Source organism: Ursus arctos, unplaced genomic scaffold (assembly GCF_023065955.2).
Source record: "Ursus arctos isolate Adak ecotype North America unplaced genomic scaffold, UrsArc2.0 scaffold_34, whole genome shotgun sequence".
In the NCBI taxonomy this organism is placed as follows: domain Eukaryota; kingdom Metazoa; phylum Chordata; class Mammalia; order Carnivora; family Ursidae; genus Ursus; species Ursus arctos.
Window position 1 is genome coordinate 21,235,120 of NW_026623030.1, and position 18,850 is coordinate 21,253,969.

The window sequence follows — 18,850 nt, forward strand, 5'->3', positions numbered from 1 at the left end:
AGGGTGGGGAGGCGAGGTGGCCCCCTGCCCAGGCCAGCACTCCCCCGCGGGCGCTCACCTCATCAGGCGGGTTCTTCACCTTCTGCATGTACCTTCGAACCACGTCCTCAGGGTTCTTACCTGCAAGGACACAGCGCGATCGGCTCGAGGGTGCCTAGAGTCTCCCCCTGAGGGCTTGGCTCAGGATGGGATCAGGGGTCAGAGAGGGGTTGGCAGGAGTCACCTGTCAGCGGTTGCCGCAATCGGGTTGGTGGCAGAGGGGGTCAGGGGAAAGGGAGCTGAGATCAGGAGATGGAGGTGGAGTTCTAAGTCCTAAGAACAAATTGCAGTTAGGGGTCAGAGGGCTCGGGGTCAAGGCTTAGGTTAGTGGGGTCAGGGTCGGCGTGGATGGCGTACTCTTCTTGAGGTGCTTCTTCTTGGTCTTGCGGCACACCCCGGGCACGCCGGGCACGGGCTTGACGTCGCTCTTGCTCACAGGTGGCGGGTGCAGGATGGGCTTGGGGGCCCGCGTCAGGCACACTGGCAGGCCCGCCGCACACAGCAGGATCCCTGTCATCCCTGGGGAGGGGGCGAGGCCGTCAGGGGGCGGGGCGCCCACCGGTCCCCGCCCACCCCGTCCTCCCGCCTTTGGGTGGGCGCCAGAGGCCTTCCCCCAGGACCCGCCCACCCCAGGAATCCTGGGGCCTTCAGGTGGGTGGGCCGTGGTCCCGTCGGCCCCCACGGCGGGCGGAAGCCGAATGGAGCGCCTTCTGCGGGCTCCGCCTACCCCAGAGTCAGCGTCCAACCGTAAGGGGCGTTTCCTCTGGGCCCCGCCCACCATCCCCGTCGAGGGGCGGAGTCACAGGGCAGACAGGTGGGGCCGACGCCTCATGGGCCCCACCCGTCTGTCCTTCCAGGGCTGGATCTCACCTGCCAGGGCCGGATGGACCGGCCCGGTACCATTCAAGTTCTTCACCGGGAGCGCGGGGACCCTGAGGGGAGAAAAGAGGGCGCAGCTGGACTCCAGCTCCACACACCAGATCAGGGGATCCTGCTTTGCCTTCTGGCTCCTGGAGGTACTCTGACCTCTTTGTGCCTGTCCCCGTCATTTAGAATGATCCCCAGGGACATAGACGTCCTTCTATTATGAAGCGGGGTGTGTTTGGGAACTCTGCCCCAGTTATAATGGAATGGGCCCCTAGACATAGTACTTTTCTTCCCCCCTCCTCAGCTGGCCTCCACCTCTGCGAGAGCGTGGGGTCCAAAGGCTCCCTTCCACTGGCCACTGTGCCTGAAACTCAGCTCTTAGTGATGCAGCCATTCCACTATTTCTTCCAAGTTTGCTATATGGAGCGTTGGTCCCCATAAAAGGTTCTGGGAAAGAGGCATTCAGGGATCAAATAAGTTATAAAACACTGTCTCCTTGAAAATTCACAACATATATGAGTACATTGAAGGCTCTGATAAGTCCTGCAAAAAGAAATATGATTAGGAATGACACATCTAGGTTTTCCAAAGACATTTTACAATAAACACTTTTTTACCCTCTTGAAGATCTACTGATGTCAGTTCCTGTAACCAAGGCATTGCCCCTCTTCAAATGAAGAGGCCCTAGGAAACCATAGCCTGCTTCCCCTCTTTGCCCTCCCCCACCAAAGAGCTCTGGCTTTTGAAATCAGCCAGAGCTGCTCTCATATCTCAGCTCAAGCACTAACTGGCTGGGTGTCACACAGCACATCACAGCACCTCTCCTAAGCTGGTCTCCCATCTGTAAAATGGCACCTTCCTTATGTTTGCTCTGAGGAGCCCACGAAATTCTGCATGTCAAGGGTCCAGCAGAATTCCTGGCACCTAACAAAGACTCGAATAGCATTACTCATCACCAACACCCCACTGATGTGTAACCCTGGCTGGAAGTTTCACTTCTCTGCACCTCAGCCCCCTAAGTCACGGTGTATATTTTCCCTTCCCCTTGGAGAGGAAACCATGAAAGTATTGCAGTGACAAGCTTGGGCAAGTCACTGACCCTTGGTTTCCTCATCCGTAAAATGGGGATAATAATACCTCACCCCCAGAGCTGCTGGGAGGGCTGGATGAGAAGGGCTGGGGCGATCTGTACACTGTGCCTGCCTGAGTCTTTATGACTTTAGCGCTGGGCTGTGTAGGTGAACTACGGTCTGGCTGTTGAAGGGCTGGATGGATAAGTCTCGATGAAGAGGTGCGATCTCAAAGCCAGGGGAGCCAGAGAGGCTTGGGGGATGTGCCAGGAGGGGGTGCAGGAAGGGATGGGGGCAGGGACAGCTGGGGAAGTTGCTGCTGCCACCCCCTTGGCCTGCCTGCTAAGGTCTGAGCCTGGCCAGTACTGCCTGGTCACCTGCCGCTGGCAGGCACAGTTGGTCCTGGGCAGCCGGCTGGGAAGCACCTTCAAGCAAAGGGTATGTTTGGCAGGCTTGGGAGCAGCCGCAGTGGATCCAGAAACATACACGCACACGCTCCTCGGGAACAGGTGCTACTTTTCCATGCACACATATACTTGGGGAACACACCACCACATACACGTACACACACACACACACACACAACATGGAGAACACGGCACGAACAGGCCCCTCCCCACATGATGCGCACAGACCCGCACACGTCCCAGGAAGCTCCTTCCCCAGATGACACAGACACGGAATACCTGTGCGTGGGGAACATGCCACACACATTTGCACGCAGACACACAAGCACACAAACACACCAACACACTAGGGAACACATACCATGCACACCTATATCCAAAGACACACACAGACGCATCTCAGGGAACACATCCCTCACAGACACACACACACACACACACACACACACACACACAGACTTCTGTATGGGAAACACCATATAAACACGTACACACATGCTTCAGGGAACGCACGACACACACGGAGACACACCCATGTGCACATCATGAGGGCGTTCCATCGGACAAGAGAAGCCAGCTCATACAGCCACTCGCTGCATGTGGGGACACACACAGACACATAGACACACAGACACACAGACGCTTGGCTGGGGAGTATCTGGAGCAGATATCAGTCATCGAACACTTCGGTGACCTGAACCGCTGAACGCAGCTCCTGAGGGGGGTACTATGGGCGGGCAGGTACCATGGGGCCCCCAGCACCTGGTCAGGTGAGGTGTATGTGCAGAAAGGTGCTGTGCCTCAATTTCCCCATCTGTAATGGGGATAAAGCCTTGTGAGTGTTCAGGGAGATTAAATACGCAAAGCTCATAGTTTGGTGCAGAGGTGTGAGTGGAGAAGGATTTCCTCCTAGCAGCCTGCTGGGACCCAAGTGATGGGGCTGAGTTTCCATCTGACCCTTTCGGGGTCAGTCATAATGCTCCAGGACCTTCCTGCGGGCTATCACCTAATCTCAGCCCTCCCCATACTCTTACAGGAAAGCAAAGGGGCATATACCTCAAGCTTCTCTTCCCTGTCCCGTCCTTTAAAAGAGTTCTGGTGTAGACACGCTGCTAAGGCCCTCAATACATCTAGGTCTCCCCCATCTCCTTTCTTCCCTTCTGTCTCTTGAAAAAAAAAAAAAATCCTTCCTTTTCTCCAGGGCTATCTGTAAAATGGATGGCAAGGACAATACTTAGTGTGCAAACCACTGCTTCTTGTCTCCTACCTGCGGCAGACATCACTAATCCATCGCAGCACTCTCAAGCTGAGCGCGATCCTCCGCACAGCCTCGGCCAATCAGTGAGGACAGTTCACTACCCCAGGTCTATCTAATGCCCAGCGTCTGGTCCAGCTCAGGACCCTGGTCTTGCTGAGTCTCTGGCCTAGGATTTAGGCAGGGGGGCACCTCAGAAAGGGAAGGTTTCTAAATCTCAGCTGCCCTACAATTTCTGGCAGCCCTTAAAAACCACAGAGCCCGATTTACAAAAATTAGTCTTGCTCCTGGGAAGGTTGTGGATAGGGTGTGACAGTGGGGCTGTTTTTTATTTACTCATCACGAGCTGGGGAACAGTGTGAAGGCAGCCCCCAGCCTCTCTGAACCTGCAGGCCCCCTGAGAGAACCCAGGGTAGCAGGGTTCCCACGATGCCCGAGCGTGGGAGCCACCGGGGCCCCCTTTTGATGTGGGATGCACTGTTTCCTCCGAGTCAGCAAGCACATCCTCCTGCCCTGGACAAGTGTCTGCTGCCCGCAGGCCTCCCGGAAGGGGGGCCAGCCTGCACTCTCTGCCCCACCCTCTTGGGGCCCAGCCTGGCAAATGTAGGAGGAAGCTATCAGGCCCCCTTGAGATCTACTCTGACCAGAAGCCAGGCCTGGCCACCCCAGGGTGGAGATGGGTCCCGCTGCCATGGTGGTTTTTCCCACCTCTGCATCAGGTCCTGTTCTTCCTCTGCCCTCAACCCTGCACAGATCCTACCTTGCTCAGAGTAAAATCCAACCTCCTTACCCTATGCGAGATAGCCAGTACCTGCCCCTTGAACTCTGTTTCCCCTGTGGTCACCCCTCACCCATTGTATCCCAGCCTCCCTCATCTTCGTGCAGTTCCTTGAACACACCAGCCGTATTCCCACCCCAGGGCCTTTGCACTGGCTGATCTCTCTCTCTCTCCCAGAATGCTCTTCCCCAGATATCCTCATGCCCTGATCCCTTACTTAACACAGATTTCTGCTCAAATGTCACCTTATCAGAGACCTTCCCTACCATTTTACTCCGGAGAAATCTCTGTTTTTGCATTACCTTGATTGATTGATTGATTGATTGATTGATTGTCTTAGCGCTAACCGTGACCTGATTCTAAAGTCTTTGGTCTGACCAGGCCCTCCCTGCCTCTGTGACCTCATCTCCTACCCCCTCCATCTCTCTTCTCTGGACACATCTGCTGTGTCTTTAACCCACTGAGCATAGTCCCGTCAAGGCCTTTGCACCTGCTAAGCCCTCTGGCCAAACACTCCCCACCCCCCAGATGTCGAATGGCTCTGCCAGGTCTCTGCTGCAAAGCCGCCTCATCAGAGAGACCTTCCTTGATCACCTGACTTCAACCCTAGTGTGCAGCGCATAGCAGGTGTCTGACAAACACTTGTTGCATGAAGGAAGGCGGGCTGAATTTGGTGGGAATGTTCTGAGCAGATGCATTCCCTCCGTGTGTTCTCTGCACATATTTGAAGGGAGCCTTGTCCCAGAGAAACACCACCTGTGGCCTCTCGTCCCCTGGAGCTTCTCTGCCAGAGCTCATGCTCAGGGGGCATCCTGCACGACAGCCCAAGCAAACAGTCTCTCAGAAATTCCCAGAAATGCTCCGCATCCCACCCGGGGCAGAGCTTCCATGGCAAGGTTTTGGGGAACCCGGGCATCGCACAGAAATTGTCTTAGTGGTGGTACCACCCAGAGACAGACAGTGGGGTATTCTCCATGGTCGAAAATTCCAGGTTCTCACTATGGGCCTGATGCTGTTGTCCTGCTTCACTCCCTCATCTACTCGTTCCCCAGAGTCTGTGACAGCCCATCTATAGGGAGGGAAAGACTGAGGCCCAGAGAGCGGAAGTAATTTGCCAGGTGGAAGAGCCAGGATTCCAGCCCAGGCTGTCAGACTGCAGAGTCTGTGCTTAGCCATGTGACACAAACCAAGTTCCCTCTCCATGGCTTAGAGGCATAGGCAGGAGGCACTATCTGAGAGAAATGCCCCCGGGCTTAGTCTGGGAAAGAGGGATGGAGTGTTCGGCTTTCCTCCTTGCCAAGGAAAAGCAGAGATGCTTCATATCTGCACTGCCTGGAAGGCAATGCTCAAAGGCGGGATGAGATAATGTGAGACTTTCCTAGCTGCTGTTCCTCACACTGTTCCCTGCCCTTTTCCTGCCTGGGCAGCTGTGCCACACTATTCCTCCTGCCTGTTCATACTGTCTATTCCCATTCATGCCTGTCCTTTGAAGACAGGTGCAAAGGCTTCTGTCTTCACGAGGCCTTTTCGGATCCACCTCAAGTGGATTCATAGCCATCCCCTTTTAATTCCCAAGGGACGTTTCTCCCCACCCTCTCTCTCTCTCTCTCTCTTTTTCAGGATACAGACATTTTATCTTGCTTTCTGATTGTATGGTTCCACTTCTTGCTCTCGCACCAGATTGTGAGTTTCTGTGAAATGGGTCTGAACCAGCCCTGGGGCCCTAGGATTGTGGATGAAACTCCATGCAGATAGGTTCTCAGGAAGTACTGAATGGAGGAGTTGAACCAAAGAGGAAACTGCCCTGCTAGTTCTGTGGTCCCTTCAGAGGACCCATGGTGCCCTTAGAGACAGCAGTTCTAATACCAATGTCCCCCCAGAGACAAGGTTGAAGCAGGGATGGCAAATACATGGCGTGTGTAGTACTCCTGCTAATCTCGCACCCATGGCAGGCACCACCAATCGATCCCAGCACTCCCTTCTACTAAGCCAAACTGCAACTTCCGACTCCCCCTCAAGAGCGCTCCTGGAAGATGTAACCATTCAAGCAGAGACAGTGCATGAGATGGAATCTGTTTGTCATTTGTTTTATGGGTGATGGGACTGAGGCCAAGAGAAGGGAAGTGACTTCACTAAGGTCACCCAGCTGGTTCGTGGTGCAGCTGACACGGGATCCTGGAGTTTCTGAGTCAGAGGCCAGGTCTGACCCCACCAGGCGGATCTGCAGAGCCATCTGGAGTTGAGCAAGCTTTCTGAGCCCCCTGGACCCTACAGGTGGGCTGAAATTCTTGACCTGGACCCCGGACCTGGCCCAGGCCCAGGGAGGCTGCATGAGCGACTGAACGAGTGGACCCGGGTGCCTACTCTGGCCACCCCTCTCTGTCCCAGGCATAAAGGGGGGCTCGGGACCCCAGGGAAGAAGGAAGCCACATGGACACTCCCTTTAGGCCGGCTGCGTTTCCATCGCTCTGCCCACATCTGGCCTCCCTGTCTTCCCCCTGCCCCCATGCCTCAGGTAGGCACCAGATGTGACATTCTCTGCTGACAGTTTCCAGGTCCCCTGATTGGCCTCAAGGGCCCTCAGGACCCCTGACACTTACCCCGTGGTCCCTTGGGGGGACCTTGGGCGGCTCCAGCCTCGGTCAGGTGGGTCCAAGTGGGTAGGAAAAGGCAGAAGTGAGAGCGCCATGTCATGGGAGAAGGAAGTTGAACAGCCCCTGGGGATCCCCCATGTTCCTTGGGCCTGCTCCCCTCACCTGCCCCCATTCAGTGCCCCTTCCGCCTGTACCTGGGCCCAGCCAACTCCCCAGTCCCACCCCCTCTGCAGGGCCTGGGGCTGAGGCTGTCACAGTGAGCTCCAGGGTGCCCCCTGGGCCCAGCAAAACCACAGGCCGTCAACAGCCGCTGTCTGGAGGCCTTTGCTCACTCCCCCTTTTTGCCTGGACAAGCCTCTGAACTTCTATGAGCCTCAGTTTCCCCTCTAACCGATGGGACCTCTCAGCCCCGCCCCTGACCACTCCTAGGGAATAAAGGGTGCAAAAGTCCCCTTGAGAGACTTTTGGAGGGCTGGTTACCACTTAGGGCCAGACTTATCCAGAGGCCTGGGGGTTCAGCATCACTCTCCTTCTATCCCCTGGCCACCCAGTGCCCCAGAGCAGGGCTTTGTCAGGGGAGGCCGGGCAGGGGGGGGAGGGGGGGGCTGGGCTGTAGGTTCCCACGGTTCCCACGACCTGGGGCAGCCGCATGCAGACAGGAGTGTGTGGTTTGGCCTCCCAGGGAGCAGGGCAGGAAGTGCTTCAGGTCTGGGGCGTGGGGGTGTTTGGTTTGACCTTGTGGTGAGGCGCTCAGGAGGGAGGGGAGACTGCACACCAGTGAGGCCAGGAAAAGGGGGAGGGTGGGCAGGCTACAGCCCCGACGGGGGAGGACACGGTAAGGGTGAGACTTTTCATGGTGTGTTTTTCAGTACTTTGTAGGTTTTGAAGCATTGACATGTAATACCTATTAACTGGAGAACAAAATATGAAGTCTTTAAAATAAAAACATAAAATCACTGGTGGAAGTAAAAAACGGGAGGAAAACACCCAAATACGCCTACAACATCAAAGCCCACCTCCAGATGGGCTCCTGCCTCGTGCATCGGCCCTACCTGCGGCATATTCTCAATATCCAGAGGGAACCTGTTACAACAAAGTCACACCACTCTCTCCAGCTGACAACCCTGCTGCCTTCCATTTCACTGAGAATAAAAGCCCAAGGCCCCCCCACAGCTTCAGGGCCCTAGAGGACTGGCCCCATTTCATCTCCGACCTCGCCCCCACCCCACCACTCACCCCCTGCAGCCTCTCCAGCCACACTGACCTCCTCAACCATACCAGGCCTGCTCCTGCCCCAGGGCCTTTGCACAAGCTGTTCCCTCTGTCTGCAATGCTCTTCCTCCAGTTCTCTGCGTGGCTTGCTTTTTAACCTCCTTTAGTCTTTGCTCTAATGTTACATTCTCAGGGAGGCCTCTTGTGACCTCCTTATTTAAAATCACATCCCTCTCGTCAGTCCTTCTGTGTCTCCCATCCTTTACGTTCCCTCTGCAGCAATGACTCCTCTCTGGACCACATTCTAGATTTTATTTATTTAGTTTATTGTTTGTCTCTCGCTAGACTGTGGTTCTGGGAGGGTAGGGATGAACTGCCTTGTCCATTGTTCCATCCCCAGGGCCCCCAACAATGCCTGGCACACAGTAGTTGCTCAATATATATGGGCTAATTCATCTAAAAACAGATGAACACGGGCTATAAAGAAGGTCAAAAGAAACAGCAAACTGTGACAGATAAAAAAATGACAGATAAAGGGTTAAGACCCTTAACGCACAAGGAGCATATGCAAATCAGTAAGGAAGCAATAAATAGCCCAAGAGAAGGATAAGCAAAAGGAATAAGAACCGCTGGTGGCCAGCAAACAGGAAGTGGTCCTCAGGCTCGCGAAGAACCAGAGGTATGAAGAGGCCACTTGGCTCTGCTCAGGCTGGCGTGGTGTGCAAGCCTGATGGGGATGAACGGGAGAAGCACCCCTTCCCCTGGCTGGCGGCCAGCGGAGACCGTGCATGCAGGCTCCAAAGCACGGGCACTTGGACACCTGGCCTCATGCTGGACAGCGGCCCTGCTTCACAGGTGCAGCCGCTGGGGACCAGAGGGGGCAATGAGTCCCACTGTGGTCACACAGTGCGAGGAGGGGCCGAAGCTGGGCTCGGCCACTGCCCCAGGCTCCCTGACACGCTGTGCAATCAGGGCCGAGTCTCTGGGACCCTGGCAAGAAACCTGGGGTGGACAGGTGGGGGGGGGCACCCTAATACCCTGCCCAACTGGAGATTTCGAATCACACTCCCAAGTGGGGGACCTTAAGCAAGTGTCAGCCTTTCGGAGCCTCATCTCTTCACGCGAAGGGTGGGGAAAATCGGACTCGCCACGTGCGGTTTCTGTGGGCATTAAGACTGGCAACGTGTGGAAAGGCCGTGGCATGAGGCCCGGGACAAAGCAAGCACTCAGTAAATGGAAACAGGCCTGCAGCTGTCCCCTCTCTCCCCTCCACCACGTGGGGTGGAAACTCTGAGTCCGCCTCGCAGCTGCGTTCCAAAGTGCTGGACGCTGCCCTCTCAGGAGACAGGGCGGATCTTCCCCACCCCTGCGTGTCCCCCAGGCCCAGGCTGCCAGCTGGCTCCCCGCCCCAACACAGGGGCAGTGGAAAAATACCCGGGCCAGGGGGACGCTCTGGCCCCACTGGCTGTGTGACTTTGGGCAAGTTGGTGCCCCTCTCTGGGCCTCCTGTCCTGTTCCCCACCCGGGGCTGAGATGCGGCTGGGAAGTGATCATACGGGGTGGGCAGTTTTAGAGCTTGGCATGCCGTGGGCCCTGCTGGGCCAGCATGCATGAGTGGTAGTGATTTTAGCTCCGTTTGGCAGGTAGGGAAACAGGCTAGGGAGGCAAAGCCATGCACCCAAGATCACCCAGCTGACAAAGGACTGGCCTTGGGGTCTGTGTCAGTCCTGTGGGACCGAAGGAAGTGCAGAGGAGGGAGCAGGGAGGAAAAGGAAAGGTGGCGAGGGAACCACAGACAGACAGATGGACAGAGAGACACAGTGAACCATACGTAGAGATACTGCTATCAGTTGAACTGTGTCCTCCTAGAACTCGGAGTCTTCACCCCCAGTCCCTCGGACACTTTGGAGACCGGGTCCTTGCAGAGGGGATTAGACTGCAGTCTAATGACATTAGGGCGGGCCCTAACCTATGACTGGTGTCCTCACAAAGAGGAAACTGGACATCAACACAGAGTCAGAGAGACCGCGTAGAAGGCCATGAAGGCTTGGGGGCGTGGTGGACCAGGCGAGGCCTGGGGGGCTGGCTGCCTGGCTCCTCAGAGACCCCCTCCATCTCCCCTCATAGGCTGTGCCCTGGCCACAGTGGCTTCAGCCAGGAGGAACCAGGGTCGGCTACCCCCACCCGCCTTCCTCACACTCCCCTCATTCTGAGGCAGACCCCACAGGTCCTGTGTCCACCCCCCACTCTGAGCTGGGGTTCCTCGGAGGGGAGGGGGCCTTGACACAGGCTTGTCTGGCGGGGCAGGGTCTGCATGGCTGGGGAGGGATGAGAAAGCCCTTGACAGTTCCCACCCCCCTTTGCAGGCCAATGTCTGTTCTCAGAGAGCGTAACAAACGGCTCCAGGGGGAGCAGGAGGGGAAGCAGTACAGACTGGGTGGGGGCACATGGCTGGAGAGAACGGAGTTCCAGCAGGTCACGGCAGGACACGTTCAGTGATCGGCACAGCACCCGCAAGGAGTTCTTCTCCCCATAGCCCTCTTGAACTCAAGCACACTCTGTAGCTCCCCACTGTTGGCGGCACCAAACCCAGGCTCCCCTAAGGCCCCACACAGTCTGGCTCTGTACCCCCATTTGGGAACAATCTCAGACCCTACTGTTCCAGCAGGAAACCTCCAACCTTGTATGGTCTCCAGAGCCTGCTGGACACGTTCCCACCCCGACCCCTTCGCAACTGCTGTGCCACTGCCTGAGATGTCCGTCCCTGAAAGTGCCGTGTGCTCCAAGCCCCGCTGAGTTGCATATGCTGTTCCCTCTACCTGGAACATCCTTTCTCCAGATCTGGCTACCTCCTCAGAGGGGTCTTCCCTGGCCTCCCCCCATTCCCTCTCGGCCATACCACCCTGTCCCCATACCTCCCAGCCCTCCCCTCTCCCTCCCTCCAGCGATTGTGTTCATTTACTCATTTACTTGCTGTATGTCTGTCTCCCCGGCACTCTGGGCCCCACGTGTCTTGTTCAGTTCTGTGAACACACACCCACGGTACATACTTGGAGAATTAATATTGAGCAATAAAAGCTGAGTAATTCCCAGCCTGCACTGAAACACTGGATTGCACAAAGTTCATCAGTGACTAAGAAATCCACTTCACCTGGAAACCCGCTGAACACACGTAAACGTGATACAAAAGGTTCCTGGACCAATGCTTACGATTACTATGTAGACTATATGCTTATATTTTCTATTCTATTCTATTCTATTCTATTCTATTCTATTCTATTCTATTCTATTCTATTCTATTCCATTCCACTCCATTCCATTCCATTCCATTCTATTCCATTCCAAGAAAAATCTGGTTTCAACCTTTTGATTTCATAACCCACCAGTGGGTTACAATAAGACAGCCGCAGAGGGAAGATTCTCAAATTTTTGCTGCCGAGGTCCCTGAACTTCCCTGGTCCTGCCCCCTCCACAGACCTCGTAACTCAGAGGAGGCTGAGAGGGCGTCTGAACGCAAGCAGTCACTTTCAAAGGGACAGAAGGCAGACAAGGCAGCCAGCTTTAGGATGCCTTCCCTTCTCCAGCCTGGAGGTGGTGACCTCAAAGATTCTATCCAGATCTGACCTTTGCTGGTCTTCCCCGGATCATGCCACGGTGACAGAAGCAGAGCTGGCTCTTGGGCACCCCTCGGCTCGGGCACCACGACCCACACCCCACCTAGTCATTTCCCTTCTGGTCTGTCTCAAGGGCAAGGTCTTTGCTCCTCCTTCTCATCCCACTCCGTCAGGCTGAGACTGATGGAGTCAGGGCTTCAGGGCAGGCAGCCGACAGACTCACTGGGTCCCCATCCTGGGGCCTGAGATGCCCTCGCCCGGGGATTTCCTCAGTGAAACCCCGTGGGGAAAGCCAATTCAGAGGAGATCCCTAAAAGGGCTGCTCGGGCTAGCGCAAGAGCAGAGAGGCTGGCTCTTTCGGGCCTGACTTCTCCTCGTCCTCCACCCCCTGCTGCCACTACCCCAGGTCACCCGGGGGTTCTCCGGAGACCCCCGAAAACCACAGTACAGCCCAAAGTAACGGGGAAACGTCAAGGGTGGCCTATAGGGGAACTATTCTGAACAAGCGGTCGGTGCTTGTTGGAGCCTCCACATGAGATGGACATGAGACTGGGGGAGGGGCGGGAACCCCCTAAAAATTCCAAGACAACACAACACAGTCTCTGGAATCCGAGGGCTCTGAATGCCAATCCCTGCTCCCCAGCCGGGTGACTGTCAGAAGGTAACATACCGCTCCCAGCCTCGGCCTCCCCACCTGCAACCTGGGCGTCACAGAACCTTCTGGGGTAGGAAGTGAGGTGCGTCACGTAGTTCAGCGAGGGATACACACGGAGCTCACACCAGGACTGTTTATGCCCCCCCGCCCCCCCCCCCCCCGCTTGTGAACCGTGTGCTCCTGGGGGTACTCAGGGCTTGGCTTCCTCATCCGCAAACTGGGGGTGATGCCGGTACCTACCTCGTGCGCAGCGTCCCCGTGCCTGGAGGGAAAGCAGCGAGAACACGTTCAGGCGTTAATGAACGCCTGGCACAAAGTGAACACCCACTAGAAGCTAGACAGTGCCTGTGACTGTTAGGATCACCGCGATTCTGCGCTCCTAGCCCTGGAGGGCAGCCACCCTGCGCCCGGGGCCCGTCTTACCCCGGCGGGATGGAGGCGCGTGCGCTCACGCCGGTGGCGCGCGGCGGCCCGGGCCGGTTGAGGTTGTTCTGCCCCGGGGCGGGCGCGCCGCCGGGGCCACTTGGGCTCCTCGGGGACGCCCCGGGGGGTGGCGCCGGCTCGTCGGGGCCGGCGGCGGGCGCGGCCCAGAGCGCGGCGCCGGCGAAGGTGGCGCTGGGGCGCACGGCGAGCGCGCCCGGCGGTCCTCCCGGTGGCGGTGGCGGCGGCTGTGCGGGCGCGGGGGGCGCCTTGCGGCGCTGCGAGGCCAGGATGGCATTGGAGGCGGCGCGCGTGCTGTTGACCAGCAGGCACTGCTGGCACGAGCAGGGCTGGCCTGAGCTGGCGCCCACGGGCCACGACTGCGACTTGGGGATGGAGCCCACGGTGAGCGGGTAGGCCAGGTCCAGGCGGCGGCGCAGGCGGCGGCGGCGGCGCGTCTGGCGGTTCATCTGCGACATGCTGTTGAAGTAGATGAGGTAGCAGAAGCCGAGCGACGAGAGGTCGAGCCACGGGTGCTGCTTCTCGTAGGCGTTCTGGATGGTGATGCAGATGTCCATGTCGTAGGCCGTCCACGCGCCGCCGTCGTTCTCCCACTCCCACACGATGCCCTTGCCCGGCGCCGACGACGGGTCGTAGAAGTTGCGCCGCACGGGCCGCATGGTGCCTGCGCTCACAAGGGGAGGGCGGTCAGAGCGGGGTTGGGGGGGCACGTACCCCCCACCCTCCGGGGTCACCATCCACACCGGGGCGGTGGCCACACAGGCCCGGGGAATGGGGAATGGGGAGTGGGGTGGGGGCGAGGGAGTGCGGGGGGCCGTTGGGACCCAGCGCAGGGAGCAGGGCCAGCAGCGGGGGGCCATGCAGGCAGTGGGGGGCAGGCCGGCCTTCGTGCCTCATTCTGAATTTCCTTCACCCATCCCCTCATCGGCGCTTTAATTCAAGCACGAATTCACCTCTTCACTCAACCACTCTTCCATTGGCTCATTCATTCATTCCTTCACTCGCGCCCTAGTTCCTGCATTCATATCTTCCTGGGTTCGTTCATTCAGTAATTCGTTAGATCCTTCACCCATGCCTGCAGGCGTCCCTTATGCTTCTCACGGATGCACTGTCTTCTCACACCCGAATTTAATTCATGCATTCAGCCATTCCCTCATCTACTGCCACCCTATTTAAAAATGTGCCACCCCTCCACATACTTCCTTTTCTCTCTCTCCATCCCTGCTTGGTTTTCTCCATCTGGCATAAGTTATATTTTACCTATTTATCTTGTTTTCTGTCTCCTCTCACTAGAATGTCACCAAGGCAGGGACTTCGTTTTCCTCACTGTTGGGTCCCCATCGCCTGCACACGGTAGGTGCTCTCAACAGATCGTTGCTGAATGTATGAATGCATTCACTAGTTCAGACCCTGATCCTTTTTGGGTGTGGTTACTCTTGTGTCCCTTCATGCCTTTTGCTCATTCCTGCGTCTGTCCGTCCCTTCACCCACCAATTCCTTTGCTTTTTATTTATCTATTTGTTCATGTGTTTCTTCCTTTAACAGACATCTGCTGACTGCTCTTTGGAGGGCTCCAGGCCAAGTGCTCATTGAAAATGCACATAACCACATGATAACCCCAGCCAAGTGGGTATTCATGCCCCCATTTAAAAAATGAGAGCACTGAGGTTTTGCTCTCAACCACTGCTCCATGTTCCCAAAGCTCTAGGTGCTCCCTGGGATACTACCTGAAAACGAGATCAGGCAAGGTCCAGGTGGCAGGACTTCTCAGAGCCTTTAGCCTGCTCTGTGCCTTGCAACCACTGTGGAGGGATAGCTCGACCGGGCTCACTTGCCACACGTGCAGGAAGGCTGCACACTTGACTGCTTCTCAACTGTGGACAAATCTTTTCAGCCTGTCTAGGTCTTGGTGGCCCCAGCTCGAAAATGAAGGTGATGTGAGCCCATGACGTGCCCCTCCCCCTTGCACAGAGCTGCAGGGAGGATTCAGTGAGAATAGCCACAGAGCCCAGGGACTGGGCTGGCCACCCGGGGCTGGAGGGCAGACAGACTTCGTTTCAAGTCCCCACTGCCCAACGTGCCAGCTCTGTGACTGTGGTCCGGTGAATCAACATCCCTGAGCTCCAGCTTTCTCATCTCTAAAATGGGTACAAGCAACCCCACAACCCCCTTGTGGGTTGTGAAAAGGACCACTCTGATGATTTCAAAATCCATCATTCCCAGACCCACACTCTCCCTCTGAGAGCCGGACTTGTGGGTCCCAGCTGCCCCTCGGAACGCCGCCGTGGAGGTCCAGCGGGCCTCTCAAACTCACCCCTGCTAAAGCAGAGCTCTGATCTTTCCCCTCCCTAAACCTGCTCCTCCTGAAATGGTCCTCGTCGCGATTGCTGCATAGAGCTCTACCTTCGGCTGCTCGGGCCCCCATACCACCCCACCCCAAAACTCGGACTCATCCCTGACTTACCTCATAAGTTACACCCGGTCACCTCTACCTTCAAATACATCCCACACCTGACCACTTCTCACTGCATTGATTCTACCTGCTGTAAACCACTGTCTCTCTCCTGCCTGGACTGGTGCAGTAGACTCACAACCGGGCTCTGCTTCTGCCCTTGCCTTCTGTCGTCTGTTCCCCCCATGGCAGCCAGAGGGATCTTTTTCAATGCAAATCAGATTACAACTTTCTTCTGCTCAAAATCCTCCCATGATCTCCCCTTTCACTGGGAGTAAAAGCCAAAGTCCTGGCTATGCCCTCCAAAGCCCCCATTGTCTACAAAGCTTCTCCCAAGTCCCATGAGTCCCATCTTCCTCTCTGACTTTCTATGTCCCACCTCCCTCTCGCTCACTCCACTCCAGCTACCCTGGCCTCCTTGTGGTTCCTCCAACTCCCCAGGCACCGTCCAGCCTCAGGGCTTTGCCTCTGCTGTTCCTTCCCCCTGGAAAAGGACTCAGCGGGCCCCAGATGTTCTCCTAGTTTCCTTCCTCCTTCCTTTCGGGTCTCTGCTCCAATGTCACCTCTTCAGAAAGACTCTCCCAGACCATCTTCTAACACAGCTGTCCCAGTGCCATCTTCTTGCCTGACATTTTCTTTCTTTCTTTCTCTCCTTCTGTTTTGTAGTAAGTTTTATTATTAATTAATTAATTTATTTATTTAATGATGTTATGTTAGTCACCTGACGTTCTTTTTCTTCCTGGCACTTGGCACTACCTGATACGATATATTAATCTGCATACTTTCTTTACTCTCGGCCTCTTCCCACTAGGCTGCCAGCCCAAGAGGTCAGGGATCTTGACTGCTTTGCTCACTGCTGTACCCCAGTGCCAGGCACAGAGCCTGCAGGCAGTAGGCCCTCACAACACGGAGCGCGTTTCAGTTGTTAACTGGCACAACCCCAAGGGGCCTGGCCCAGGGATTTGCAGCCAGGGAGGTGGGGACCCTGCCTGAAGACCCCTGCCTCCCCCTGCCTCCCCCTGCCTGGCTCAGGCTTCTCTCCCCTGAGCACAGACTCTCCCTGACCTTCACTTGGGTCCCTAACCTGGCCTGAAACAGCTTGTCCTCTGCTCGCTCCTCTGTCAGAATCCCAAGGGCTACGGACTCTACACCCGCCTCTGTCAATTGCCCAGACCCCAAGAGCTGGGAAAATCAAGGCAGAGAGCTGCAGCCGTGGATGTGAGCGAGACCTGTGAGGATGGGGCCCCTGGGCTCCTGCGTTGTTCAAGCCAATCATGGGAACGCCCCCTCCCCCATCTCCCGGGCTGCCTCATTCTGATGCCTGATTTATCATTTTAATTGAGTGTGTGCATATCGATTTTTTCCTTGACAATGCTGTTCCTCCAGGGCAGGCCTGAGAGGGGATTAGAGGAAACATTTCTGGTTCCCATTCCTGCTCTGTTTATGAGTGCTGGCCTTCTCCTCCCAGAGCCTGTTTGCAAAATGAGGGCTCATGAGAGATGATCTTCAGGTCTGATGTGCCTGAAGTCCCACCCTTAGCCTCCCAGTGAGGGTAAAGGCACCGTGTTACCTGGAAGGTGTAACCCCTGGCTGGGAAGGGAAAGGATGGGAACTTGCTCTAGTTAACCGCCTCTGGGTGTCGAGTCTTGAGCTGGGCAGAGCAGGGTCAGAGGTGGGAGGTGCAGAGTGAAGTGGGTGAGAGAAACAACTCAGAAGTCTCAACAGGCCATGTGCAAATCCGACTCCACACCATAGCCTCAGTGTCTTCATCTGTAAAATGGGGGTATGAATACATACCCTCAAAGAATTACTGTAGGATGAAACAAGATAATGCTGGCCACAGGTGCTCAGCAGAGTGCTTGGCCACAGTAAGTGCTCAATGAATGTTAACTAAGACAGCTGTTATTACTACATACATTACCCGCGTTCCCCCCTCCCAGCCCTTGTTCACTTGGTGAACTCCTATTCATCCAACAAAACCCTCCACGTATCCCCCTCTTCCTGGACTTGCTTTTCTGTTTCTGCTGCACTGTCCACGCATTGTCCTTGCATTGTCACTAAATCATTCGTTGTTGTTCTTAATCTCCCTCGCTGGTGGATGACTTTGAGGAGGACAAGAACCAGGTCGGACCCACGCCTGCATTCCCAGCACCAGGCACGGAGCCTGTGCAAAGGAGGTGTCTGCAACGGAAACAGGCAACCTACTTGGCACAGGCCAGGGCTCGGAGGAAGTGGAAAGGAGGAGAAGAGGCTGGTCTTAATGGAGAGGGAGCGGAGACTGCAGCGGGAGCCAAAGCGCACACAGGGTCCCCGGGGAAGGGGGGACAGTGCTGGAAAGGCCGGTGTTGGCTAGCCTGGCAACAAAGGACTCTGAGAGCCCCTCCCAGCAAGTCAGGGCCAGCCAGCCCAGGCGTCCCTCTCTCCAGGGCTCTATTTACCAGGTATCGATTTTCCTGCCTGTTTACTGGTAGTTATTAAAGGCTGCGTCCCTGGAGTCCTTTTCAAACGAGATTGGAACCTGGAGAGCTGGAGTAATTAGGGCAGCTGCCGTCCTCCCTGCTGGGCCCTGCACCCTGCCGTGCCCGCTGCTGCCCGCCGCCCGCCCGTCCGTCCACCTCGGGCTCGGGCTCAGGCTGGGGCTGGCCGTGGACCAGGCCGAGGGGGGCTGGCTGGATCCCGGGTGACCTGCCTGGGCTGAGATCTTCAGATTTCCAAGGGAGCTGGAGCACTTCTCCCCAGTGGCTTTGGCCTAGATTTTTGGCCAGAACAATGGGTCTAAGATGGGGCCGGAGGTTCCTCAGCCTGGGAAACTGGGGGCCTGGAGGCACAGCTGGTCTTTCTCACCCACCCACTCCGCTGGGTGTCCCTGAGCTGACCACTTCCCTCTTGGGCCTCCAGGGCGCCCAGCTGCAACGGCCACGGGGGAGGGGGGCAGGGGGGACTGTGCTCCCGTGGCCGTTAGGGACCCGTGTCAAGCACGGACCATCCCTGGGCTTGTTTTTGTATGTCTGCTTTTGTTGTCTGTCCCCCAGACTCCCCTTCGTTTCTTAAGAATGTCTGGTTGAAAAATTCCAATCTTGTTCCAGCTGCACTGAGGGAAAAGGGGCTTTGGCCAAATGTCAGCTGGAGGATTTCAGGAGCTGGGCCCGTGGAGACCGGGTGTGGGGGTGGCCACGGCCACTGCGGCCAGGCCAGTGAGTGGTTCAAGCCTGGGGCAGAGACCAGCAGAGAGATCAAAACACAGTGGGGAGCGAGAGATGGTGGGGGAGGCGCAGAGGGACAGAGAGACACACATGCAAGAGAGACTGCCAAAGGGAGGCCTCGATGGAAACGGGAAGTGCTGTGGCATGGAGGTACCAGGAGAGGTGGGGGCAGAGCGCGAGACCAGCTGGGAGAGACATATAGAAACAAGAGCCCACACCTAGAGGCGGAGACAGTCACAGAGAGTCAGGGAGAACCAGAGAGT

General features: G+C 56.5%; 1 protein-coding gene across 2 annotated transcripts in view; it reads right to left on the minus strand.

Moving 5' to 3' along the window:
- Positions 1–18,850, minus strand: part of DTX1 (deltex E3 ubiquitin ligase 1) — a 50,787-nt gene that overhangs the window by 3,271 nt on the left and 28,666 nt on the right. For both annotated transcript variants that reach the window (XM_057306048.1, XM_026514912.4), the window contains exons 3-6: positions 12,915–13,596; positions 910–971; positions 397–558; positions 59–120 (exon numbers count right to left, since the gene is read on the minus strand). In XM_057306048.1, coding sequence (XP_057162031.1) covers positions 59–120; positions 397–558; positions 910–971; positions 12,915–13,596 — 968 coding nt within the window. The remainder of the gene's footprint in view (positions 1–58; positions 121–396; positions 559–909; positions 972–12,914; positions 13,597–18,850) is intronic.